This window comes from Giraffa tippelskirchi, chromosome 5 (assembly GCF_054371585.1).
Source record: "Giraffa tippelskirchi isolate mGirTip1 chromosome 5, T2T-mGirTip1v1.2.pri, whole genome shotgun sequence".
Classification (NCBI taxonomy): domain Eukaryota; kingdom Metazoa; phylum Chordata; class Mammalia; order Artiodactyla; family Giraffidae; genus Giraffa; species Giraffa tippelskirchi.
Genome location: NC_137279.1, coordinates 25,417,905 through 25,444,655, shown reverse-complemented (window position 1 = coordinate 25,444,655; position 26,751 = coordinate 25,417,905). Strand labels below are relative to the sequence as shown.

General features: G+C 43.5%; 1 protein-coding gene across 1 annotated transcript; it reads right to left on the bottom strand.

Annotated features, from left to right (window-relative positions):
- Positions 1–11,519: 11,519 nt before the first annotated feature.
- Positions 11,520–14,955, bottom strand: LOC145505165 (PRAME family member 8-like). The gene is made up of 3 exons (XM_081486959.1): positions 14,066–14,955; positions 13,056–13,628; positions 11,520–12,042 (listed from the first exon to the last, which is right to left on the bottom strand). The coding sequence occupies exons 1-3, from the start codon at positions 14,350–14,352 to the stop codon at positions 11,520–11,522; spliced, it is 1,383 nt and encodes a 460-aa protein (XP_081343085.1). The 5' UTR covers positions 14,353–14,955.
- Positions 14,956–26,751: the final 11,796 nt, after the last annotated feature.

The following is a 26,751-nucleotide window of genomic DNA, read 5'->3' as shown; positions in this document are numbered from 1 at the left end:
AGCCCTGGGTATGTCAAGGATGGGATTAATCTGTTCCTGACACTGGACAGAAAAAGGAAAACCTGGAAGCATCATCTGTGGGGGACTCTTTGGCCATATTAAAACTATTCAAATGGCCTAGAAATAAAGCAGCTTCACAAGAACAGTGGTGCTATCCCAAAGAAAACAAACTAAACTTCTCCACGTATCAAGTTGTTGCTCCAGTGTTATGTTGGAATAATAGCAGATCAGGAGCCTATTCAGGGAGCAAGGGCAGTCTCCTGGGGATGTGGTTGGTCCTCCAGGTTTAAGCATGGCTTCTCTGATGGAGACAAGATCAAATTCACAGTGAGAAGAGAGGGTGGGGTAGGGTAGCCTGGAGCTGGGCATTCCTACAGCAACCCTGTGAATGACTGAGTACAGTGTAAAATATGAGTATATTGTTTTCCACTGAGTTGGAGAAAGATTTAAAGATTTTTCTCTGGGTAAAGTTTAGAAACTAAAGGGTGTGGCCAAGAGGAACAATGTCACCTTTGTTGGTGTTACCTTTCATGAAGATGAGATCAGACTAGCAAACTCATTTGAAAGACTACACCTGAGAATGTGAGCAGATGGAGAGGTGACCAGTCCTGGAATATGAGACATTTCCAAGTCTGAGAGCCACTGATGGAGGTGCTGTGGGCTCTTGGGGAACCTGGACCCAGGGAGAGAATTAAGCATGAGTCAGTCACACATAACCTTGTCATCATCATGGCAACTGCTACCAGAAGTTATCTTCCAGTTTCTTCCCAGAAGGCAAATAGCCCCAGCCATTGTTCAGGGGCCTGAGATGTGGAACCATAATCCCATTGGCTCCTTTCCAAGTCTGTGTGTCAATGTATATATATGAATATACGATGATAAACCTAGACAGTGTGTTGAAAAGCAGAGACATTACTCTGCCCACAAAACTTCACATATCCAAGGCTATGGTCTTTCCAGTGGTCATGTATGATTGTGAGAGCTGGACCGTAAAGAAGGTAAAACACCAAAGCATTGATGCCTTGGAACTGTGGTGCTAAAGAAGACTCCTGAAAGTCACTTGGACAGCAAGGAGATCAAATCAGTCAATCTTACAGGGGATCAATCCTGAATATTCACTGGAAAGACTGATGCTGAAACTGAAGCTCCAGTATTTTGGTCATCTGATGTGAACAGCTGACTCATTGGAAAAGTCTGTGATGATGGGAAAGATTGAGGGCAGAAGAAGAGAGTGTCAGATGATGAGATGGCTGGACGGCATCACTGATGCAATGAACATGAACTTGGGCAAACTTTAGGAGATGGTGAGGGACAGGGAGGCCTGGCGTTCTGTAGTCCATGGGGTGGCAGAGTCAGACATGACTGGATGACTGAACAACAACAACAACCCAGGGACAATTGCAACATGTGAGTCTCAAGTTCGAATCCACCTAAATAAATTTAGGTTCCTGTTTCTGACTCTACAGGACACATGTCCACAAGCATTCCATTACCAGGGAGACTACATTTCCCCCTGCAATCCTGTTCCCCTGTAGGATCACCTTTCCTTTTCACATTCACATTGAGTAGATGTCTGAAACCATGTGTCTGTTTTCCCTTCACGATGTGTCTTGTCCAAGATTTTAGTTTCCAAGTGCTCAGTAGAGAGCTTGGGATTGATGCACCCAACTAGGCTGGAATGTTACCACCATATATGATGGGCTCAGGATGATAGAATGTGTTATCTCCACAGTGTGGACAGGGGGTGAAGCAAATCCAGATGGTCCTGGGACGTCCTAAGTCCTTCAGAATTTCAAGCAGTGCAGTCCGACACTGGGAAAGTCTCCCAGGTTGGAGGATCCCCTGAGAGTTGAAACTCACCTGAGGGACAGGGTACAGCTCTTGACTTAACCTGGGCAGCCCGGAGGTGTGTTGCAGCAGCTTTTCCATGATGGCCATGGAGAGGAGATTCCCATGCAGACCAAAGGACATGAGCTGGAAACAGCGGCTCAAGATATGCAGAATGGATTCCAAGTGGGAGTCCCTGATCCCACATTGCTCTAAGTACAGCTCCTGGAGGGTGGCTGAAACTTTCTCCAGCAGAGCTGGGAGGAGCTCAGGACTAGAGTAGGTCATGGTGACCCCACTCAGATTCAGGCTCTTTAGCAGACTGATGTTTGGGCTCTGGGACAGATGGGTCAGGTCTGAATCTGTAAGGAGGCAGTGAGTTATTGAAAGGTTGCCCAAGGAGTTCATCAGGCACCTGGGGAGAAACAGAGAAATTAGGTCTTAGAAACTTGAGGTGAAAGCTGACCGCAAGTTGAGAGACAAGTGATCTGCCCAAGCCCAGGTTTGGTATGATGATCTGATAAGGATTGAAACTCAGAATGGCCAGTCTTATTGTAGCCAGAGTCATTTCTCCTTCTATGTGTGTGACTGGGCCAAGTACATAGAGTCTTGAAAACTCTCCCCATTAGGCAAGCAGAGAAAAACTCACTCCACTTCTGTTTGCGGATGAAGGAAGATAATGGGATGCACTAAGACAAGTTCAGAGGAGAGCCTGATACCTTGTTTCAATCAAGAGTGGGTATCACTAAAATTTAATAGTAAGAAATACACTTAAAATGCTTCCAATCCATGCTTTCTTCACACATGCTTTGGCCCCAGGCACCCATCTCAGGCAGGTGAGGCTTTTGGGTGACATGCATAGAGGACCAACATGGACAAGATCCCACAGCATCCACTGAGGATGCCAGTCTACATGGGCTCACTTACATCCCTGCTTTATCTGCAAACCATCTACCAATTTTTATGATCCCTTTGATCCCTGCTCTATTACCATCATCTCCAGGCTCATGCATTTCCCGTATTTTAATAACCTTATCTGAGGCTTCCCAGGTGGCACTAGTGGTAGAGAATTGGGCTGCCAATCCAGGAGACATAAAAGACAGGGGTTTTATTCCTGGGTCGGGAAGATCTCCTGGAGGAGTGCATGGCAATCACCTCCAGTATTCTTGCCTGGAAAATCCCATGGAAAGGGAAGTCTGATGGGCTACAGTCCATAGGATCGCAAAGAACTGGACATGACTGAGTGACTTAGCATACACACATGGAGAAAAAAAGCATCCTTTATAGATGGGGAATTAGGCTCATTGTGGTCACAAAACCAGTGAGCATGGGGCTTCTGTTTACAAATGCTCATGACTGATGGAGTTTTTCATCTTCAATGCTCCATTCCCTTAATTATTTTCAAGTCACCTAAGCTATTGTTGTTGTTCAATTGCCCAGTCGTGTCTGACTCTTTGTGATCCCATGGACTGCAGCATGCCAGGCCTCTCTGTCCCTCACCATCTCCTGAAGTTTGCCCAAGTTTATGTCCATCAAGTCAGTGATGCCATCCAGCCATCTCATCCTCTGACACCCTCTTCTCCTTCTGCCCTCAATCTTTCCTGTCATCAGAGACTTTTCCAATGAGTCAGATGACCAAAATACTGGAGTTTCAATTTCAGCATCAGTCCTTCCAATGAGTATTCAGGATTGATTTTCATTAAGACTGACTGGTTTGATTTCCTTGCTGTCCAAGGGACTCTCAGGAGTCTTCTCCAGCACCACAGTTCAAATGCATCAATTCTTGTTCTGCCTTCTTTATGGTCCAGCTCTCACAATCGTACGTGACCACTGGGAAGACTATAGCCTTAAGTATGTGGACCTCTGTGGGCAGAGGAATGTCTCTGCTTTTTAAACACTGTCTAGGTTTGTCATAACTTTCCTGCCAAGAACCAAACATCTTCTAATTTCATGACTGCAGTCACCATCTGAAGTGATTTTAGAGCCTAGGAAGAGGAAATCTGTCACTACCTCCAGCTTTTCCCCTCTATTTGCTGGTCAGTGGTACACACTCACCTGAGCATCTGGTCCAGGCAGCCTTCAAGGTAGAAGGGGGATTCCAGATGGAGATCCTGGAGGTGGTGCAGCCTCAGGAACTGAGAAGTAATTTTGACAATGTGCTGCTCATTCTGCTCCTCAGGATCAGGCAGGTGGATGTGGGAGACAAACAGTTTCTGCACATTGCTCATCTGGCCCAGGAGAGGAGCAATCATGGCCAGAGTGGACAGATGCCAGGTGCAATTCACATGTAACTCCTGGATACAATCCAGCTGCACCATGCTCAGGACCTTCATAATATTATCCATGGAAAATGAAACAGTTTTCAGCTTCTTACAGCACAGGTGTATGAAGGGGTCTCTCTGCTCTACCCACTTTAGGAAGTAAGTGAGGAATTCATTCATGGTGCTTTCCTTGAGGTGAAGTTCTATGAACACCTTGAAGGGAGCCAAAGGCTTCTCTATCCTTGACCCATCCTCAGCCACTGGTGCCATTGATGAGCTTGAGGACATATGCACACTGGATCCAGACCACATTCTCCAGAAGTCCTGGCCAGTATTCCTTAAATCCAGCACACGCAATTTGCACTTCCTGTGGGGAATCAGCAGATTGGCAGCTATGGTTTTTAGATCCACGCAAAATTAGGCAACATTCTGACTTCCCACCTCAGCTTTTACTTCACATTCCTGACATCACCTTCTTCCTTGCCCTCTTCTTCCCTCTCTGCCTCACATCCCTCTATCTCCTTTCCCTTGCCATTTTTCCTAACTTTCTACTCTAGTGCCCTTAGACATCTCTGGGAGGAGGCTGGGGCATGTACTTTCACATTTCCTTGCATCTTAGGCACACCTGCACTGCTGGAAGGCATTCAGCAAAGTGAACTCAGCAATGGCCAAGTCTCTGTTTCTTCACTGGCATCATCAGAAGCCACTGGTCCATCCATCTGTCATTTACTCTCCTACTGTCACCTGTCTCTTCAGGACTGCCCACCTCCTACCAGGTTACCTGCATCTGACACACCTTGGATGATCCTTCTGTGTGAGCAGGACATCAAGGCCATCCAGCACTGCTTGTAAGGTTCCCAGATGAGGCATCTGCATCGGGCCCCCCAGAGGTAGGCGGACAAAGGGCCAGGCTTGCACCAAGGCCTTTAAGGTCTTTCTGTGTCTTCCACAGAATGCTTCCACGAAGAGTGGGGGGAAGAGCTCGATGGGCAGACACTCCAGAGCAGAAATGGCCAAAGCCTCATTGGTTAGTAAGCTCTTTCCTGCCAGGTTCAGGAATCTCAGGGGGTTCCGGATACTCATCCTGAATCTGCTCCTAAAGAAATCCTGTAAGAACTTTCAGAGAAGAAGGCATCTTTCTCAGGTAAGCATGAATACCCCTTCATCTGTCTCCCCATCCTTCAGAGGAACCAACTCAGAGTGGAAATCTCTGCTCTAGCAGTTGTGGAATAGCCTCAGTTTTGCACAGTTTCACTCTGGGCTCAGTGAGGAAAAAGCCATAGCTCTGCCCCTATGGGCACCAAAACAAGCATCTCATAAGGACCAAGGAGGAAGAAACCCAACCGCTAGCCCATCCATTTCCATTCACTGTTGTGCTCAATTTATGTTGCACTGGGAAGTGGATACCAGGAGCCTGAAAGCTGACTGCAATGTTTTCAGGAGGAAACCTTTTAGACAGTCACTTAGGGTCTTGTGGCTTCACTGGTAAAGAATCTGCCTGCAATGCAGGAGACCTGGGTTTGATCCCTGGGTTGGGAAGATCCCTTGGAGAAGGAAAGGCTACCTACTCCAGTATTCTGGCCTGGAGAATTCCATGGACTGTATAGTCCATGGGGTTGCAAAGAGTTGGATACGACTGAATGACTTTCACTTTCACTTTCGGGCCTTTAAACTATGGAAATAGAGCATCATGAAACCCACTGCAGTCTCCAACCTCAGCTTCCACAGTTAATGGACTTGGAAAAAGGCAGCAGATACCCCTAAAAGTGAAAGCCATTTGCACAAACTATTTTAATGTCAAGAAATAAAATTCCAAATAATTAGATGTTTTCATTACATAAAATCTAGTTGGTTAAGATATTTTTAAATGACATAAAGGAAAGCACAGATCAAGATATTTGGCACTAAGGAAAAATTGCACTTGGAGACTAAATGATAGCCTTATATGTGTACAGCTGAAAAGAAAGAGAGGAAAATCTCCCTGACATCCATTGCTGCTTGCCATCAATGGAAACCTCACCATCAAGATGAGGATGTCCTTTGCTGAGGGCTTCCCAAGTGGCGCTAGTGGTAAAGAACTCACCTGTCAATGAGACATAAGAGACTGAGGTTTGATCCCTGGGTTGGGAAGATCACCTGAAGGATAGCGTTACAAGCCACTCCAGTATTCTTGCCTGGAGAATCCCATGAACAGAGATGCCTGGTGGGCTACAGTCCATAGCATGTCAAAGAGTCGGACACTGACTTAGTCGGAAGTGACTTAGCACACACATCCTTTGCTGAGGTCTGTAACTTACCAGCTCTGCTGTAGTTGGCAGGGTACTCAGAGATCAGATCTGGTGGAGAAGTCAGGCAGTGACTCCAGAGGAAGAAGTTTCTGCACCTCTTCTTTGATGCCTCAGGTTTTTATAGGCCTGTCTAATTACGTCTTCCCCCGTCCAACTACTACCATCCAATCAGAAAGTGATGCCTGATTAGATTTCTGAATGTCCATCAGGTAAATCCTGATTGGATCTTTGCCTATAATCAGATGAATTGATTGAATTCATTCAGGAAGGATACATGGGGGGAGGGGTGTCAAAGACTCAATCATTGATTCATTCATGGAACATTGATTGGGTTTAACTAATGAGGTCATTCGGAGAAGGCAATGGCACCCCACTCCAGTACTCTTGCCTGGAAAATCCCATGGACGGAGGAGCCTGGTAGGCTACAGTCCATGGGGTCGCTAAGAGTCGGACACAACTGAGAAACTTCACTTTCACTTTTCCCTTTCATGCACTGGAGAAGGAATGGCAACCCACTCCAGTATTCTTGCCTGGAGAATCCCAGGGACGGGGGAGCCTGGTGGGCTGCCATCTATGGGGTCACACAGAGTTGGACACGACTGAAGCGACTTAGCAGCAGCAGCAGCAGCAGCAGCAATGGGGTCATTTATGGAGGCTTCCCAGGTGGTGCAGTGGTGAAGAATTTGCCTGCCAAGCAGGAGATCCTAGACACCCGGGTTGCATCCCTGGGTTGGGAAGATCTCCTGGAGAAGAAAATGAGAACCCATGCCAGTATTCTTGCCTGGGAAATCGCAAGGACAACGGAGCCTGGTGGGCTACTCTCCATGAAGTCACAAAGAGTCGGACATGACTAAGCATGGTGCACACACCCCCTCCACACACAATAGAGTCAGTTATAACCATGGGTGTGAGACATGGAAGCCATTAATCTTTCTTGAGATTGGAAAATTAAAACAAAATTTGAAAGCACCATTTTTTTGGAATCTTTTGACAAATCAGTGTAATCAAAATGTCCCACAATTAAAGCAGTTGCGAAAACACCATGGTGTCATTCCCAAAGGAAACAACATAAACTACCTGTATCAAATTGTTCCTTAGGTTGTACATCAGAAATATAGCAGATCATGAGTCTATTAAAGGGAGGAAGGCAAATGCAACTGGGGATGTTCTTGGTCCTCTGGGCTTCAGTTCAGTTCAATTAAAGGAAAAGTTGCCAAAGAACTCAATGTCCACCATTCTATTGCCATTGGATATCTAAAGCAAATTGGAAAGGTGAATAAGCTCCATAAGTGGGTGCCTCATGAACTGACAGAAAATCAAAAAATTGTCTTTTTGAAGTGTCTTCTTCTCTTGTTCTATGCCACAACAATGAACTATTTCTCAATCAGATTGCAACCTGCCATGAAAAGTGGATTTTCTACAACAACCACCAATGACCAGGTCAGTGGTCAGACCAAGAGAAAGCTCCAAAGCACTCCCCAAAGGCAAACTTGCACCCAAAAAGGTCATGATCACTGTTTGGTGGTCTGCTTCCCATCTGGTCCACTACAGCTTTCTGAATCCTGGGAAAACCATTACATCTAAGAGGTATGCTCAATAAATCGATGAAATGAACTGAAAACTGCAATGACTGCAGCTGGCATTCATCAACAGAATGGGCCTAATTCTTTTGCACAATGACATTTGACTGCAGATCAGACAACCAACACTTTAAAAACTGAACGTATTGGGCTACAAAATTTTGCCTCATCCACCATATTTACCTGACCTCTCACCAACCAAATACCACTTTTTCAAGCATCTTGACAATATTTTTCAGGGAAAATGCTTTCACAACCAGCAGGAGGCAGAAAATGCTTTCTAGGAGTTCATTGAATTCTGAAGCATGTATTTTTACACTACAAGAATAAACAAGCTTATTACTCATTGGCAAAAATGTGTTGATTGTAATGGTTCCTATCTTGATTAATAAAGATGTATTTGAGCTTACATATAATGATCTGGTGGCTCAGAAGTAAAAGAATCCACCTACAATGTGAGAGACCTGGATGTGATCCCTGGTTTGGGAAGATTCCCTAGAGAAGGGCATGGCAACCCACTCCAGTATTCTTGCTTGGAGAATCCCCATGGACAGAGGAGCCTGGCAAGCTACAGTCCATGGGGTTGCAAGGAGTCAGATACCACTGAGCAACTAAGCATGGCACAGTACATAATGATCTAAAATTCATGGTTCAAAATCACAATAATGTTTGCACAGACTTAAATAGTTGAGGCTTCCAGGCTCTTGAGCACAAGTTCAGGCTTAGTCACTCTGGGGCATGTTCGAATTTCCCAGATCAGAGATTGAACCTGGGTCTCTGCTTTGGCAGGTGGATTCTTTACCACTGAGCCACCAGGGAAGCCCCCCTACTCTTACTCCTTATTGTGATGTTAAGCCAACTTTTTCAGAGAAGTCCTGACTTAAGCCCAGAGGGGTGAAACCACACTTAGAATCAAACCCCATACCCACCAGAGACCCTAGGAGGGCTCAAACAAAACCTTGTGTGCACCAGGACCCAGGGATCCCACTAGAGACTGAGCCAGACTTGCCCTTGAGTGTCTGAGTGCCTCCTGCAGTGGCACGGGTCAGCAGTGACCTGTCATGGGGACAGGGGCTCTGTCTGCAGCAGACCTGGGAGACAGGGCATATGAACCCCCCCCATAGAGCCACTGAACAGATAATCTACAGCCTGGAGGGCACAAACAAAACCTTGTGCCCACCCAGGCTCAGGAGAAAGGAGCAGTGACTCCATAAGAGACCGACCCAGACTTGCTTGTGAGTGTCCAGCAATCTCCAGTGGAGGTGTGGGTTGACAGTGGCTGCCATGGGGTTATGGGCACTGAATTAAACAGTCTTGGCATAAGCCCTTTTGGAGGAGGTCACCATTACTTCCACTCAGTTCAGTTCAGTTGTTCAGTCATGTACCACTCTTTGCGACCCGATGCACTACAGCACGCCAGGCCTCCCTGTCCATCACCAACTCCTTGAGCTTGCTCAAACTCATGACCATTGAGTCAGTGATGGCATCCAACCATCTCATCCTCTGTCATCCCCTTCTCCTCCTGCCCTCAATCTTTCCCAGCATCAAGGAGTCAGTTCTTCACATCAGGTGGCCAAAGTATTGGAGCTTCAGCTTCAGCATCAGTCCTTCCAATGAATATTCAGGACTGATTTCCTTTAGGATTGACTGGTTTGATCTCCCTGCAGTTCCCCTAGTTCTCAGGTCATTGGCCCCATACTTAGAGTAAAATCATCAGCTTACCTGGTTCTCTGCCTTAATCCTCAGTCTGAGATGAACCTCTGTCTTTGCTGGTTCTCTAGTTTATAGACAGCAGACTGAGAGACTTCTCAGCCTCTGTAACCAGGCAAGCCCATTCCCATAGTAAATCTCCTCTAATATATATACAGGTGACCCTGGAAAACACTGGTTTGAAATGCTCAGATTCACTTACACACAGATGTTTTCCAAGAATATATATTGTTTTATAGGATCTGGTTGGTGGAATCCAAGGATATGGAAAAGAAGAAAAGAAAGGCAGAGAATAAATGATACAGGGAATTCAACCGAACAGGGGGTAGTGCCTCTAACAGACACATTGCTCGACAATCAGCTGTACCCTAGTGGTTACTCAGGAGAGCCCTGACAAATACAGTATCTTACCACAGGCAAGGAGGTCACATAAACCCATAGTGTTTTGTTACACAACCTGACATCTGATGTCAAAACATGCTATTATAGTCTTCCGTAATAGAGAGAGACAGGAGATTTTATGGAAATAAAGACAATTTCTCATTAATATAATGTAACCCTTGAAAGAATATAATTTTTAATGAGGTATAGAAACACTGAAACCATGTTACATGCCTCTATGATTTTAGTATTTTGCTAAAGGAAATTATGTAACTTACCTGGTCAATAGATTAATTCAAGAAGGATCATTATTCACCATGGGTAATAGGTCAGCAAGGCTCAGAAGTTTAGCTTATCTGCAGTGTGGACGACCCCTTCCAGAATTGGGAGCCATGCCTTTTTCAGTAAAACCCTTTCCACCCCCATAAAAAGGTCAATAACTGAAAGTTATGGAGGGACCAGGACAACCAAGAGGACTGCTCATGTCCAGGGTCATGGCCTGAGTCAGCAGTGAGAGACCTGCCTGGGGTCTTCACTCGAGTGGCTCATTGGCCACTGAGTATGTTTCTCTCTGTGTATGTTACCCCACTGAACAGCTCCAGAAGTAAGCAAGCAGGTAAGAGATGCACCAGGTAGAATAAAGACCTAGTGGGAATGGTAAGGTTTTGGATCATAGACAACTCAGTGATTTAAAAAAAAGTCAATGTCTGGAGATTTCCCTGATATGAACTGAATAATCAGGAAAAATACATCATGAATAGCAGCAATTCATTTACAATGAGGGACCCTTTATTTCCGACAATTTCTTTTTTTTTTAAATAAATTTATTTATTTTAGTTGGGGGCTAATTACTTTACAATATTGTAGTAGTTTTTGCCATACATTGACATGAATCAGCCATGGGTTTACATGTGTTCCCCTTCCTGGACCCCCCCCCGACCTCCCTCCTCACCCCATTCCTCTGGGTCATCCCATTGCCCTGGCCCTGAGCGTTTGTCTCATGCATCGAACATGGAATGGTGTTCTGTTTCACATATGATAATATACATGTTTCAATGCTATTCTCCCAGAACGTCCCACCCTCACCTTCTCCCTCAGAGTCCATAAGACTGTTCTATGCATCTGTGTCTCTTATTTTTCTTTACAGCCGTCTACCGAGGGATAACTCCAACAGGTGAGTTTCAAGCTCAAATCCACCTAAAGAAATTTAGGTTCTTAGTTCTGACTCTACAAGCATTCCATTTCCAGGGAGACTGTATTTCCCTCTGCAATCCTGCTTCCCTGCAGGATCACCTTTCCTTTTCACATTCACATTGAGCAGATGTCTGAAACCATGGCTCTATTTTCCTTTCACGATGTATCTTGTCCTAGATTTCAGTTTCCAAGTGCTCAGAAGAAAGCTTTTCATCGATGCAATGGACTAAGCAAGGGTGTTACCACTGTATATGATGGGCTCAGGATGATAGAATGTGTTATCTCCACAGGGTAGACAGGGGCATGAAGCTAATGTAGATGGTCCTGGGATGTCCCAAGTCCTCCAGGATCTCAAGCAGTTCAGTCTGACACTGGGCAAGTCTCCTGGGTTGGAGGATCCCGTTAGAGCTGAAACTTTCCTGAGGGACAGGGTACAGCTCTTGACTTAACCTGGGCAGCCCGGAGGTGTGTCGCAGCAGCTTTTCCATGATGGCCATGGAGAGGAGATTCCCACGCAGACCGAAGGACATGAGCTGGAAACAGCGGCTCAAGATATGCAGAATGGATTCCAAGTGGGAGTCCCTGATCCCACATTGCTCTAAGTACAGCTCCTGGAGGGTGGCTGAAACTTTCTCCAGCAGAGCTGGGAGGAGCTCAGGACTAGAGTAGGTCATGGTAACCCCACTCAGATCCAGGCCCTTTAGCTGACTGATGTTTGGGCTCTGGGACAGATGGGTCAGGTCTGAATCTGTAAGCAGGCAGCGAGTAATCCCAAGGTTGTCCAAGGGGTTCATCAGGCACCTGGGGAGAAAGAGAGGAATTTGGTATTGGAAACTGAGGCAGAAGTTGATTGCAAGTTGAGAGACAAGTGATCTTCCCAAGTCCAGGTTTGAACTGATCATCGAATAAGGATTAATACCCAGAATGGCCAAGCTCATTGCAGCCAGTCATTTCACCTTTTCTGTGTGACCAGGTCAAGTACATAGAGTCTTAAAACCTCTCTCTCCTCATTGCTCAAGCAGAGAAAAATGTTCTCTGCTTCCTTATGAAGAGGAATGAAGATAATGGAATGGGCTAGAACAAACTCAGAGGAGAGCTTGACATCTTGTCTCAATCAAGATTGGACATCGCTGAAAGTTAATAATAAGAGAAATATTTAAAATACTTCTTACCCAGGCTTCCTTCTGAACACGCTTTGGCCCCAGACATCCATCTCAGGCAGATGAGGCTTCTGGGTGACTTGCATAGAGGACCAACCTGGGCAAAATCCCACAGCATCCATAGAGGATGCCAGTCTGTGGGGCTCACTTATATCCCTGCTTTATTTGCAAACCATCTTCCAATTTTTATGATCCCTTTGACATCTGCCCTATTACCATCATCTCCAGAATCATGCATTTCCCATATATTATTTACCATATCTTGAGCAAAAAGCATTCTTTTACAGACAGGGAATTTGAGATAGGCTCATCCTGGTCAGAAAGCTGGAGAACACAGAGCTTCAGTTTAGAAATGCTCAGGCCTGGTGGAGTTGTCCATGTTCGATGTCCTCTTCCCTTACCTATTTTCCTAAGTCACCTAAAAAAGATATCTCTTCCTAAGAAGAAACCAGATAACCATCCCCTAGATTCTAACCCCTGGTCTATAGTTTCCAGCACAGTGTCCCTTTCCAGAGCCTCTCTCCCAGTTTGGACCCCTACCTGGATTTGGGTGCTTATGTGATACCACAGTTCACAATGGAGCAGCAAAGGTGACAGTACATTTGATATTCTAGTGTTGGATTTACTGTTACCTGGTCAGTGGTGCACACTCACCTGAGCATCTGGTCCAGGCACCCTTCGAGGTAGAAGGGGGATTCTAGATGGAGATCCTGGAGGCAGTGCAGCCTCAGGAACTGAGAAGTAATTTTGACAACGTGCTCTTCCTCCTGCTCCTCCAGATCAGGCAGGTGGATGTGGGAGATGAGGAGTCTCTGCACATTGCTCATCTGGCCCAGGAGAGGAGCAAACATGGCCAGGGTGGACAGATGCCAGGTGCGATTCACATATACCTCCTGGATACAGTCCAGCTGCACCATGCTCAGGACCTTCATAATTTTATCCATGGAAAATGAAAGAATCCTCAGCTTCTTACAGCACAGGTGTATGGACGCTTTCCTCTGCTCCACCCATCTCATAAGGCAGCTGAGAAATCCATCCATGCTCCTTTCCTTGAGGTGAAGTTCTATGAACACCTCGAAGGGAGCCAAGGGTTTCTTGGTCCTCGACCTGTCCTCAGCCCCTGGTGCCATTGAAGAGCTTGAGGGCACATGGGCACTGGATCCAGACCACATTCTCCAGAAGTCCTGGCCAGTATTCCTTAAATCCAGCACACGCAGTTTGCACCTCCTGTGGGGAAACAGCAAATTGGCAGTGATGGTTTTAATAATATCCACACAAAATTTAGGCAACACTCTGACTTCCCACATGAGTTTTTACTTCAAATTCCCGACATTATGTGCTGCCTTGTCCTCCTCTCCCCTCTCTGCTTCACCTTCCTCCGTCTCCTTTTCCCCTTCCATTTTCCTTAGCTTTCTACTTCTAGTGGCCTTAAACATCCCTGGGGGGAGGCTGGGACTTGTACTTTCAGATTTCCTTGCATCTTAGGCACTCCTACACTGCTGGAAGGCATTTCCCAAAGTGAGCTCAGCAATGGCCAAGTCTCTGTGTTTCTTCATTGGCATCATCAGAAGTTACCGGCACATCCATGTGCTATCTACTCTCCTGTTTTCAGCTGTCTGTTTGGGATTTTCCACATCCTACCAGATTACCTGCATCTGACTCACCTTGGACGATCCTTCTGTGCAAGCAGGACATCAAGTCCATCGAGCACTGCTTGTAACGTTACCAGATGAGGTGTCTGCATCAGGCCCCCCAGAGGCAGGCGGACAAAGGGCCAGGCTTGAACCAAGGTCTTTAAGGTCTTTCTGTGTCTTCTACAGAATGCTTCCATGAAGAGTGGAGGGAAGAGCTCGATGGGCAGATACTCCAGAGTAGAAGTGGCCAAGGCCTCATTGGTTAGTAGGCTCTTTCCTGCCAGGTTCAGGAGTCTCAGGGGGTTCTGGACACTCATCCTGAATCTACTCCTAAAGGAATCTTGTAAGAATTTGCAGAGAAGAAGGCATCTTTCTCAGGTAAGCATGAATACCCCTTCATCTGTCTCCCCACCCTTCAGAGGAACCAACTCAGAGCTAAAGTCTCTGCTCTGACAATTGAGAAGAGCCTTTGTTTTGCAAAATTTCACTCTGGGCTTAGTGGGCACAGTGGCATAGCTCTGCCCCTAGGGGCACCAGAACAAGCATTTCTTAAGGACCAAGAAGGAAGAAACCTAACCACTGGTCCATCCATTTCCATTCACTGCTTTGCTTAATCGTGTTTCAGTGGGTAGTGGTACCAAGAACTGAAGGTTAAGATCCATCTTTTTGTGGGGAAAATATTTAAATCATCACTTGGAGCCTTAAAACTATGGGAATAAGACCATCGTGTAGCCCAATACAGCCTCCATCCTCAGTTCCCACAGTTAACAGGCTGAGAAAGATGAAACAGATTCCTTAAATGAATGCCATTTGCACAAACTGAATATTTTTAATGTCAAGAAATAAAATTTCAAAAATATAGATGTTCTTATCCTCCAATTAAAACACATTAATTAAAAATTAGAGGTTTTCATTAAAAAATAAAATCTTGTTGGTTAAAATATTTTTAAATGATATAAAGGAAAGCACATATCAAAGTGTTTAAGATTGAGGCAAAATTACACTTAGAGGTAAAACCAAAGGCTTACATGTATACATCTGAAAAGAAAGAAATCTTTCTGACTCCACTGCTGCATGCCACCAGTGGAAACCTGCTGACCATAGGTAAGATGAGGGGTCTTTTGCTGAGGTCTGTAACTTACCAGCTCTGCTGGGGTTGGCACGGAGGTCAGAGGTCAGATCTGGTGCAGAAGCCACCAAGGAGCTTGGAGAAGACAGGCAGCAACTCCAGAGAAAGAAGTTTCTGCACCTCTTCTTTGATTCCTCAGGTTTTTATAGGCCTTTCTAATCACATCTTCCCCCTGTCCAACTGCTACTATCTAATCAGAAAGTGATGCCTAATTAGATTTTCAAATGTCCATTAGGTAATCCTGATTGGATCTTTGCCCATAATCAGATGAATTGATTGAATCAGATATTCATTCAGGAGGGATACATGGGGGAAGGAGAGTCAAATGCTCAACCATGGATTCACTCTATGAACACTGGTTGAGTTCTTCTAAATGGGTCACTTACTGGGGCTTCCCAGGTGGCTCAGTGGCAAAGAATCCAAGCAGGAGATGGGTTCCATTCCTGTGTTGGGAAGATCCCCTGAAGAAGGAAATGGAAACCCAGTATTCTTGCCTGGAAAATCTCATGGACAGAGGAGCCTGGTGAGCTACAGTCCATGGGGTCAAAAAAGAGTCAGACACAGCTTATTGACTAAGCAACAACAACATCAAGTTGTGACTTTTGTTTTACATTGGAAACAGCAGATCATGAACCTATTAAAGGGAAATGTAATTGGGAATGTGCTTGGTCTTCTGGGATTAAGTCAGAGCTTCTCTGTAAGAGCTGGCTCAAAATCACAGTAAGGAGGCAAGGGTGGGGACTGGCCAGCCAGTGTGGAGGGGGTCATTCCTAAAGGGACCCTGTGAATGACCCAAACAGAATAAAATACGTTTTGTCTGGATTTGTTTTTTTTTTTCCTCTTGGGGAGGAGGGAGACTAAAAGAATTTTGGTGGGGTTTAGATGTTAAAAAGGAAACTGTTACTTTTGAGAGTGTTTCTTTCCATAAAGATGAGATCAGCAGAGAAAACTGACATGAAAAGATTAAATCTGAGAATGTGAGCGTAGGGAGAGTTGTGAGCCCTGGGAAGCCAGACATTTCCAAGACTGAGAGGCACTGATGGTGGGCCCTACAGGCTGTTTGAGAACTTACCGACGGGAGGTAAGTGAACTAGTTGACTTGCACCGAACCACGTCCTTCTTGTGGCAACTGTTTGCTTTTGTTGTTCAGTTGCTCAGTCATATCCGACTCTTTGCCACCTCATGGACTGCAACATGCCAGGCTTCCCTGTCCATCACCAACTCCTGGAGCTTACTCAAACGCATGTCCAGCCAGTCAGTGATGCCATCCAACCATCTTATCCTCTGTTATCCCCTTCTCCTCCTGCCTTCCTTCTTTCCCAGCATTAGGGTCTTCTCCAGGGAGTCCACTGTTCCCATCAGGTGGCCAAAATATTGGAGCTTCAGCTTCAGCATCAGTCTTTCCAATGAATATTCAGGGTTGATTTCCTTTAGGATTGACTGGTTGGATCTCCTTGTAGTCCAAGGGACTCTCAAGCATCTTCTCCAACACCACAGTTAGAAAGCATCAATTCTTTGGTGCTCAGCCTTCTTTATGATCCAACTCTCACATCCATACATGACTACTGGAAAAAGTATAGCTTTGACTATAGGGACCTTTGTCAGCAAGGTAATGTCTCTGCTTTTTCATATGCTGTCTAGGTTGGTCATAGCTTTTCTTCTAAGGAGCAAGCAAGCTCTTTTACTTTCATAGCTGCAGTCATCATCTCAGTGATTTTGCAGCCCAAGGAAATAATGTGGGCTTCCCTCATAGCTGAGCTTCCCTCATAGCTGCGGGCAAGTAAAGAATCTGCCTGCTATGCAGGAGACCCAGGTTCCATTCCTGGGTCAGTAAGATCCCCTGAAGAAGGAAATGGTAACCCACTCCAGTATTCTTGCCTGGAGAATCCCGTGGACAGAGGAGCCTGGCAGGCTACAGTGCATGGGGTGGCAAGAGTCAGACATGACTTACTGACTGAACCACCACCACTGTTTCCATTGTTTCCCCATCTATTTGCCATGAAGTGATGGGACTAGATCCCATGATCTTCATTTTGTGAATTTTGGGTTTTAAGCTTTTTCACTCTCTTCTTTCACCTTCATCAAGAGGCTCATTATTTCCTCTTTGTTTTCTACCGTAAGGGTGGTGTCATCTGCATATCTGAAGTTATTGATATTTCTCCCAGCAATCTTTTTTTTTTTTTGATGAATAATTAACTTTTGTTACATCATATGGGCAGGTGTACTCTTGACACAGAATAAATCTTAAGGGCTTTATCTTCCTAGTCTATTGGCATATGGTATACATTGTAACCAACTCTTTTTTTTTTTTTTTATAAATTTATTTATTTTAGTTGGGGGCTAATTACTTTACAATATTGTAATAGTTTTTGCCATACATTGACATGAATCAGCCATGGGTTTACATGTGTTCCCCTTCCTGGACCCCCACCCACCTCCCTCCCCATCCCATCCCTCTGGGTCATCCCATTGCCCCGGCCCTGAGCCCTTGTCTCACGCATCGAACCTGGAATGGTGTTCTGTTTCACATACGCTAATATACATGTTCCAATGCTATTCTCTCAGAACGTCCCACCCTCACCTTCTCCCTCAGAGTCCATAAGACTGTTCTATGCATCTGTGTCTCTTATTCTGTCTCGCATATAGGGTTATCGTTACCATCTTTCAAATTCCATATATATGCATTAGTATACTGTATTGGTGTTTTTCTTTCTGGCTTACTTCACTCTGTATAATGGGCTCCAGTTTCATCCATCTCAATAGAACTGATTCAAATGTATTCTTTTTAATGGCTGAGTAATATTCCATTGTGTATATGTACCACAGCTTCCTTATCCATTCGTCTGCTGATGGACATCTAGGTTGCTTCCATGTCCTGGCTATTGTAAACAGTGCTGCGATGAACGTTGGGGTACACGCGTCTCTTTCAAGTCTGGTTTCCTCGGTGTGTATGCCCAGCAGTGAGATTGCTGGGTGGTATGGCAGTTTTATTCCCAGTTTTTTAAGGACTCTCCACACTGTTCTCCATAGTGGCTGTACTAGTTTGCATTCCCACCAACAGTGTAAGAGGGTTCCCTTTTCTCCACACCCTCTCCAGCATTTATTGCTTGTAGACTTTTGGATAGCAGCCATTCTGACTGGCATGAAATGGTACCTCATTGTGGTTTTGATTTGCATTTCTCTAATAATGAGTGATGTTGAGCATCTTTTCATGTGTTTGTTAGCCATCTGTATGTCTTCCTTGGAGAAATGTCTGTTTAGTACTTTGGCCCATTTTTTGATTGGGTCGTTTATTTTTCTGGAATTGAGCTGCAGGAGTTGCTTGTATATTTTTGAGATTAATTGTTTGTCTGTTGCTTCATTTGCTATTATTTTCTCCCATTCTGAAGGCTGTCTTTTCACCTTGCTTATAGTTTCCTTTGTTGTGCAAAAGCTTTTAATTTTAATTAGGTCCCATTTGTTTATTTTTGCTTTTATTTCCAATATTTCTCCCAGCAATCTTAATTCCAGCTTGTGCTTCATCCAGCCTGGCATTTTGCATGAGATATTCTGCTTAGAAGTTAAATAAGCAGGGTGATGATATATTATATACAGGGTGGCAGCTGCTGCCAATATGCATTTTCCTTTAGGTTCTTCCCACATGACTAGTGGCAAAGAACACTTATTAATACAGGAGATGAAAGAGACCCGGTTTTAATCGTGGGTCGAAAAGATCCCTGGAGGGCATGGCAACCCACTCCAGTATTCTTGCCTGGCAAATCTCACGGACAGAGAAGTCTGGTGGGCTGCAGTCTATAGGGTCGCAAAGAATTGGACATGACTGAAGTGATGTAGCACACACACGCAGGTCAGCATGCACAGAAGTTACTCTTAGATGGCAATTTGCCACAGCCATTTTCCTTGGGGCTTGGTAGCCAAACCATAATCCTATAGGCTTTTTCCCACGTATATTTTGATAATTCTATTTCTTCAAAATTAGAGAAGTTCAACAAAAATTCTGACCAAAGTGATGCTGCTGCTGCTGCCAAGTTGCTTCAGTCGTGTCCGACTCTGTGCGACCCCATAGATGGCAGCCACCAGGCTCCCCCTTCCCTGTAAGTCCCCAGGCAAGAACACTGGAGTGGGTTTCCATTTCCTTCTCCAATGCATGAAAGTGAAAAGTGAAAGTGGAGTCGCTCAGTCGTGTCCGACTCTTAGCGACCCCATGGACTGCAGCCCACCAGGCTCCTCCGTCCATGGGATTCTCCAGGCAAGAGTACTGGAGTGGGGTGCCATTGCCTTCTCCGAAAGTGATGCTATTCCCCACAAAATAAAATTCTGTTCTTCTCCTCATAGTATGCACTGTTCACAAATACCAACACCTTTCACTACAAAATTCAGACACACTCTCTATATATAAGTATATTAAGGATCTGCCATGTACAGAGAAGACTCCCACCCCGGGCTGCATCTCACAGAGATTTTTTGCAGTTTCAGGATGCAGAGAAAACAAAACTCCCCCTCTACCCCCAAGAAATCTCCATGCCTTTCTTTCCTCCATTCACTGAGATGTCCAAGTATTTCAGTTATAAACAACCAAAGAAAGCTAGGGGTTTTACTTTATTCATTCATTAATTTAATTTTGGCTACACTGGGTCTTCGTTGCTGCACCAGTCTAGTGCAGTGAGCAGGGGCTACTCTTTATTGGGATGTTCTGGCTTCTCTTGTTTCAGAACACAGTCTCTAAGGCACAAAGGTTTCAGTAGTTGTGGCACACGGGCTTAGTTGCCTGGCAGCATGGGGAATCTCCTCAACCAGGGATCAAATCCATATCACCCGCCTTGGCAGACAGACACTTGTCTACTGAAATATCAGGGAAATCCAAGACTAGGAGTTTTGAGTTGTGTTCTCTACCTTGGTATCCTTCCAGAGGATTCCTTTAACATATTTTTATCACAGATATAAGTGGCCTTTGCATAAAGTAAGCTTAAATTGGATTGTACTCATTAGACATTTTAACTCCCAGGCTACCAAAAGCCTTTATTAATGACCTTCCATAGAGTGACTTAGTAACAATGATAATCTTGAACATCTCTGTTTACTGACCACAGACTGGATGAGCAAGAGTGTCGGCACTTTTTACCCACTACCTCAAGTAAGCTGCGTAGAAAATGTAAAGTTCACTGCTCATTTCCAAATTTTTAGCTTGGTGGATTCAGGGCTGGGCTTGGGAGAGGAAGTTGTGACATCCATGCTGTGAATAATTGGTAGATTCCCTCAGTTGAAAGGTTCAGAAGGCCCCTGAGTTGTCAGACAACCTAAGTTGTTAGGATGGACTGACTGACAGACTCCACGTGATGTCAGTGAAAATGAAGAAATAGCAGGGTCCAAGCTGAGGATGTTTGTATGAGATTCCAGCTTCTGTGAGATCCAAAGAGGTAGAAGTAGTCCAAGTGTTGGAGTATTCTAGAAACTATAAAATCCCAGCCCTCTCTCTTCCCCCTGAGTAGAGTGTAACATCCTCTGTTCACCTCCACACAGAGCCTGTTTGCTCAGGAGACATACTCTGTGTCAAGGAGAAGTGAGCCTATGTGTACAGAGATACCATCCTTCCTCCCCCAGTTCTGGGCCAGTAGGACCCCCAGAGTCTGGTGAGGAGCCTAGGTTTAGCATTTCTGCCATCTTGGTTGCTTCTCCTCATGGCCTTATTTGCTGCACAGGTCAGAGCAGCCCCTTGAGCCCATCAGGGAGTTGTTCTGTCCCGATTCTCCAGTAACAGGATCCCAAGTGAGATTCCAAAACATCTTCTGGCTCCCTGCTCTGGCGTTTAGAATGTTTTTCTGTGCATCCAGTTCCCTCTCCCAGCACAAGCCGGCTCAGAGCCCTCTCTCTCTGCAGCCTACCAATGTCTCCTCTCCTAGAACCTGGAGCATGGCTACAATGTTGAGACACCCTTCCACTGAAAGCAGCAGTAATAAAGGAAATCATCTCAAATTCCTCTGAGTTATTTGGAGTTTTATGACTAACCTCAAGGCATAGTCAGTTTGCACTGCTGTGTGAACAGTTTGCACTGCTCTTCTGGATCCATTAGGCATCCAGGAATGCAGGAGGCAACTCCACCCGGGTTACAGAGGAGGACCCTGACTCCTGCTCTTCCTAGAGGTGACACCTTTTAGGAGACCCTTGGGACTAGTTCCCTGCAGAGGCCCTCCCCTCTGTGGCTCTCTTGTTGGAGCGCTGGAGCTGACAAAGTTTTTCTCAGGTCCAGTAAGTCTTTTACTCTCCCAACTCAGATCTCTTCTTGCCCTGAAATGTCTTGCCCTTTGTGCTTTTTTAAAAGGCCAGGTGTCTGGGTTGGTGGTCCTTGCCCCCTGCAGTGCTCAATGGGCTCTGGCCCCACTTTGGATCCATTACCATCTTGCTGTAAACAGGAGCTGTTTCTTTTTCAGTTCAATCACTCAGTCATGTCCAACTCTTTGCCACCCCCATGCACTGCAGCACGCCAGGCTTCCCTGGAGCTGGAGCTTACTCAAACTCATGTCCATCGAGTCAGTGATGCCATCCAACAATCTCATCCTCTGTCGTCCCTTTCTCTTCCCACATTCAATCTTTCCCAGCATGAGGGTCTTTTCCAATGAGTCAGTTCTTTGCATCAGGTGGTCAAATTTTTGGAGCTTCAGCATCAGAACTTCCAATGAGTATTCAGGACTGATTTCCTTTAGGTTGGACAGGTTGGATCTCCTTGCAGTCTAAGGGACTCTCAAGAGTCTTCTTCAACACCACAGTGCAAAAGCATCAATTCTTCTGCGCTCAGCTTTCTTTATAGTCCAACTCTCACATCCATACATGACTACTGGAAAAACAGTAGCTTTGACCTTTGTCGACAAAGTAATGTCTCTGCTTTTTAATATGCTGTCTAGGTTGGCCATAGCTTTTCTTTCAAGGAGAAAACAAGCTCGTTTACTTTCATGGCTGTAGTCACCATCTTCAGTGATTTTGGAGCCCAAGAAAATAAAATCTGTCACTGTTTCCATTCTTTCGCCATCTATTTGCCATGAAGTGATGGGACTAGATGCCATGATCTTAGTTTCCTGAAGGTTGAGTTTTCTAAAATCAACATGAATCAGCCAGAGGTGTACATATATTCCCTCCCTTTTGAGCCTCCCTCCCATCACCCTCCCCATCCCACCCCTCTTGGTTGATACAGAGCTCCTATTTGAGTTTCCTGAGCCATACAGCAAATTCCCATTGGCTATCTATTTTACATATGGTAATGTAAGTTTCCATGTTACTCTTTCCATACATCTCTCCCTCTCCTCTCCTCTCCCCATGTCCATAAGTCTGCTCTCTATATGTGTTACTCCATTGTGCCCTGTAAATATTTCAGTACCATTTTTCTAGATTCCATATATGTGCATTAGAATGTGATATTTATCTTTCTCTTTCTGACTCACTTCACTGTGTATAGTAGGCTCTAGGTTCAACCACCTCATCTGAACTGACTCAAATGCATTCCTTTTTATGGCTGAGTAATATTCCATTGTGTATATGTACCACAACTTCTTTATCCATTCATCTCTTGATGGGTATCTAGGTTGCTTCCATGTTCTAGCTATTGTAAATAGTGCTGCAATGAACAATGCAGTACATGTGTCTCCTTCAATTTTGGTTTCCTCAGGGCATATGCCTAGGAGTGGGACTGCTGGATCATATGGTGGTTTTATTCCTAGTGTTTTAAGGAATCTCCATACCATTTTCCATAGTGGCTGTATCAATTTACATTCCCACCAACAGTGCAAGAGCGTTCCCTTTACTCCATACCCTCTCCAGCAATTCTGACCAGTGTGAAGTGACATCTCATTGTAGTTTTGATGTGCATTTCTCTAATAATGAGCAATGTTGAGCATCTTTTCATGTGTTTATTAGCCATATGTATGTCTTCCTTGGAGAAATGTCTGTTTAGGTCTTTTTCCCACTTTTTGATTGGGTTGTTTGTTTTTCTGGTATTGAGTTTTATGAGCTGCTTGTATATTTTGAAAATTAATCCTTTGTCAGTTGTTTCATTTGCTATTATTTTCTCCCATTCTGAGGTTTGTCTTTCACCTTGCTTATAGTTTCATTTGCTGTGCAGAAGCTTTTAAGCTTAATCAGGTCCCACTTGTTTACTTTTGTTTTTATTTCCATTACTCTAGGAGGTGAGTCATAGAAGATCTTGCTTTGATTTATGTCATCAAGTGTTCTGCCTATGTTTTCCTCTAAGAGTTTTATAGTTTCTGGTCTTACATTTAGGTCTTTAACCCATTTTGAGTTTATCTTTGTGTATGGTGTTAGAAGTGTTCTTATTTCATTCTTTTATATGTAGCTGTCCAATTTTCCCAGCACCATTTATTGAAGAGGCTGTCTTTGCCCCATTGTATATTCTTGCCTCCTTTGTCAAAAATAAGGTACCCACAGGTGCATGTATTTATTTCTGGGCTTTCTGTCTCGTTCCACTGGTCTATATTTCTGTTTTTGTGCCAGTACCATACTGTCTTGATGACTTTAGCTTTGTAGTATAATCTGAATCAGGAAGGTTGATTCCTCCAGCTCCATTCTTCTTTCTCAAGACTGCTTTGGCTATTTCGGGTCTTTTGTGTTTCCATATGGACTGTGAAATTTTTTTGTTCTAGTTCTGTGAAAAATGCCATTGGTAATTTGATAGGGATCACATTGAATCTGTAGATTGTATTTGGTAGTATAGTCATTTTCACAATATTGATTCTTCCTACTCAGGGACATGAAGTATCTCTTCATCTGTTTATGTCATCTTCGATTTCTTCATCAGTGTCTTATAATTTTCTGTGTACAGTTCTTTTGTCTCTTTGGGTAAGTTTATTCCTAGATATTTAATTATTTTTGTTGCAGTGGTGAATGGGATCAATTCTTTAATTTCTCCTTCTGATTTTTTATTGTTAGTATATAGAAATGGAAGTGATTTCTGTGTATTGATTTTGTATCCTGCAACTTTGCTAAATTCACTGATTAGCTCTAGTAATTTTCTGATACTATCTTTAGAGCTTTCTATGTGCAGTATCACGTCACCTGCAAACAGTGAGAGCTTTGCTTCTTCTTTTCTGTTCTGGATTTCTTTTATTTCTTTTTCTTCTCTGATTGCTGTAACTAGGACTTTCAAAACTATATTGAATAATAGTGGTGAGAGTGGACATCCTTGTCTTATTTCCGATCTTAGAGGGAATGCTTTAAGTTTTTCACCATTGAAAATAATGTTTGCTGTAGGCTTATCATATATGGCCTTTACTCTGTTGAGGTAGGTTCCTGCTATGCCCATTTTTTGAAGAGTTTTCATCATAAATGTGTGCTGAATTTTGTCAAAGGCTTTTTCTACATCTGTTGAGATTATCATATGGTTTTTATCTTTCAATTTGTTAATATGGTGTATCACATTGATTGATTTGCATATGTTGAAGAATGCTTACATCCCTAGAATAAACCCAACTTGATCATGGTGCATGAATTTTTTGATGTGTTGCTGAATTCTGTTTGCTAAGATTTTGTTGAGGATTTTTGCATCTATGTTCATCAGTGATATTGGTCTGTAGTTTTCTTTTTTTTGTGTTGTCTTTGGTTTTGCTATCAGGGTGATGATGGCCTCATAGAATGAATTTGGAAGTGTTCCTTCCTCTGCAATTTTTTGAAAGAGTTTTACAAGGACAGGAATTAGCTCTTCTCTAAATGTTTGATAGAATTCTCCTGTGAAGCCATCTGGTCCTAGGCTTTTGTTTTGGGGAGATTTTTTTTTTAATCACAGCTTCAATTTCAGTGCTTGTCATTTGGTTGTTCACAGTTTATATTTCTTCCTGGTTTAGTCTTGAAAGATTGAACTTTTCTAAGAATCTGTCCATTTCTTCCAGGTTATCCATTTTATTACAATATGGTTGTTCATAATAGTCTCTTATAATCCTTTGTGCTTCTGCACAATCTGTTGTAACCTTTCCTTTTTTATTTCTGATTTTGTTGATTTGATTCTTCTCTCTTTTTTTCTTGATGAATCTGGCTAAAGGTTTGTCAATTTTGTTTATCTTCTCAAAGAACCAGCTTTTAGTTTTATTAATCTTTACTATCATTTCCTTTATTTCTGCTCGGATCTTCACGATTTCTTTCCTTCTACTAATTTTGGTGTGTTTTTTTTGCTGTTGTTGTTCTTTTTCCAGTTGTTTTAGGTGTAAAGTTATGTTGTCTATTCAATGTTTTTCTTTTTTCTTGAAATAGGATTGTATTGCTATAAACTTCCCCCTTAGAACTGCTTTTGCTGCATCCCATAAGTTTTGAGTTGTCCTGTTTTCACTGTCGTTTGTTTCTAGAATTTTTTTATTTCCTTTTTGATTTCTTCAGTAACCTGTTGATTATTTAGAAACCTATTGTTTAATCTCCATGTGTTTGTGTTTCTTACAATTTTTTTCTTGTAATTGATACCTAGTCTCATAGAGTTGTGGTCGAAGAAAATGCTTGATACAATTTCAATTTTCTTAAATTTACTGAGGTTTGATTTGTGAACCAAGATGTGGTCTGTCCTGGAGAATGTTCCATGTGCACTTGAGAAGGTGTATTCTTCCGCATTTGTATGGAATGTCCTGAAGATATCAATGAGAGCTATCTCGTGTAATGTATCATTTAAGATTTGTGTGTCCTTATTAATTTTCTGTTTTGATGATCTGTCCATTGGTGTGAGAGGGGTGTTAAAATCTCCTATTATTATTGCATTACTGTCAAATTCTCCTTTTATGTTTGTTAGGGTTTGTCTTATATGTATTGAGGTGCTCCTATGTTGGGTGCATAGGTGTTTGCAATTGTTATGTCTTCCTCTTGGATTGATTCCTTGATCATTATGTAGTGTCCTTCCTTATCTCTTGTATTCTTCTTTATTTTAAGGTCTATTTTGTCTGATATGAGGATTGATACTCCAGCATTCTTTTGCTTCCCATTTGCATGAAATATATCTTTCCATCCTCTCAGTTTCAGTCTATATGTGTCTTTAGGTCTGAAGTGGGTTTCTTGTAGACAGCAAATATATGGATCTTGTTTTTGTATCCATTCAGCCAGTCTGTGTTTTGGTTGGAGAATTTAATCTATTTACATTTAAAGTAATTATTGATATATATGTTCCTGTTGCCATTTTCTTAATTGTTTGGGATTGATTTTGTAAATTTTTTTTCTTCTCTTGTTTTTCTTGACTACATAAGTCCCTTTAGCAGTTGTTGTAAAGCTGGTTTGGTGGTACTGAATTCTCTTAACTTTTGCTTTTCTGAAAAACTTTTTATTTCTGCATCAATTTTGAATGAGAGCCTTGCTGGGTAATGTAATCTTGGTTGTATATTTTTCCCTTTCAGTACTTTAAATATATCCTCCCATTCCCTTCTGGCCTACAGAGTTTCTGCTGAAAGAACAACTGTTAAACGTATGGGGTTTCCCTTGTATGTTACTTGTTGCTTTTCCTTTGCTGCTTTTAATATTCTTTCTTTGTGTTTAGTCTTTGTTAGTTTGATTAGTATATGTCTTGGTGTGTTTCTCCTTCGGTTTATCCTGTATGGAACTCTTTGTGCCTCTTGGA

Bases quoted from the DNA above. Each gene is read 5' to 3' on its own strand.
- LOC145505165 (XM_081486959.1), bottom strand. From the start codon at position 14,352: ATGAGTGTCCAGAACCCCCTGAGACTCCTGAACCTGGCAGGAAAGAGC. The intron at 13,629-14,065 runs GTGAGTCAGATG...GTTTCCCCACAG, and splicing joins GCACAGAAGGATCGTCCAAG to GAGGTGCAAACTGCGTGTGC. The intron at 12,043-13,055 runs GTGAGTGTGCAC...CTTTCTCCCCAG, and splicing joins TGCCTGGACCAGATGCTCAG to GTGCCTGATGAACCCCTTGG.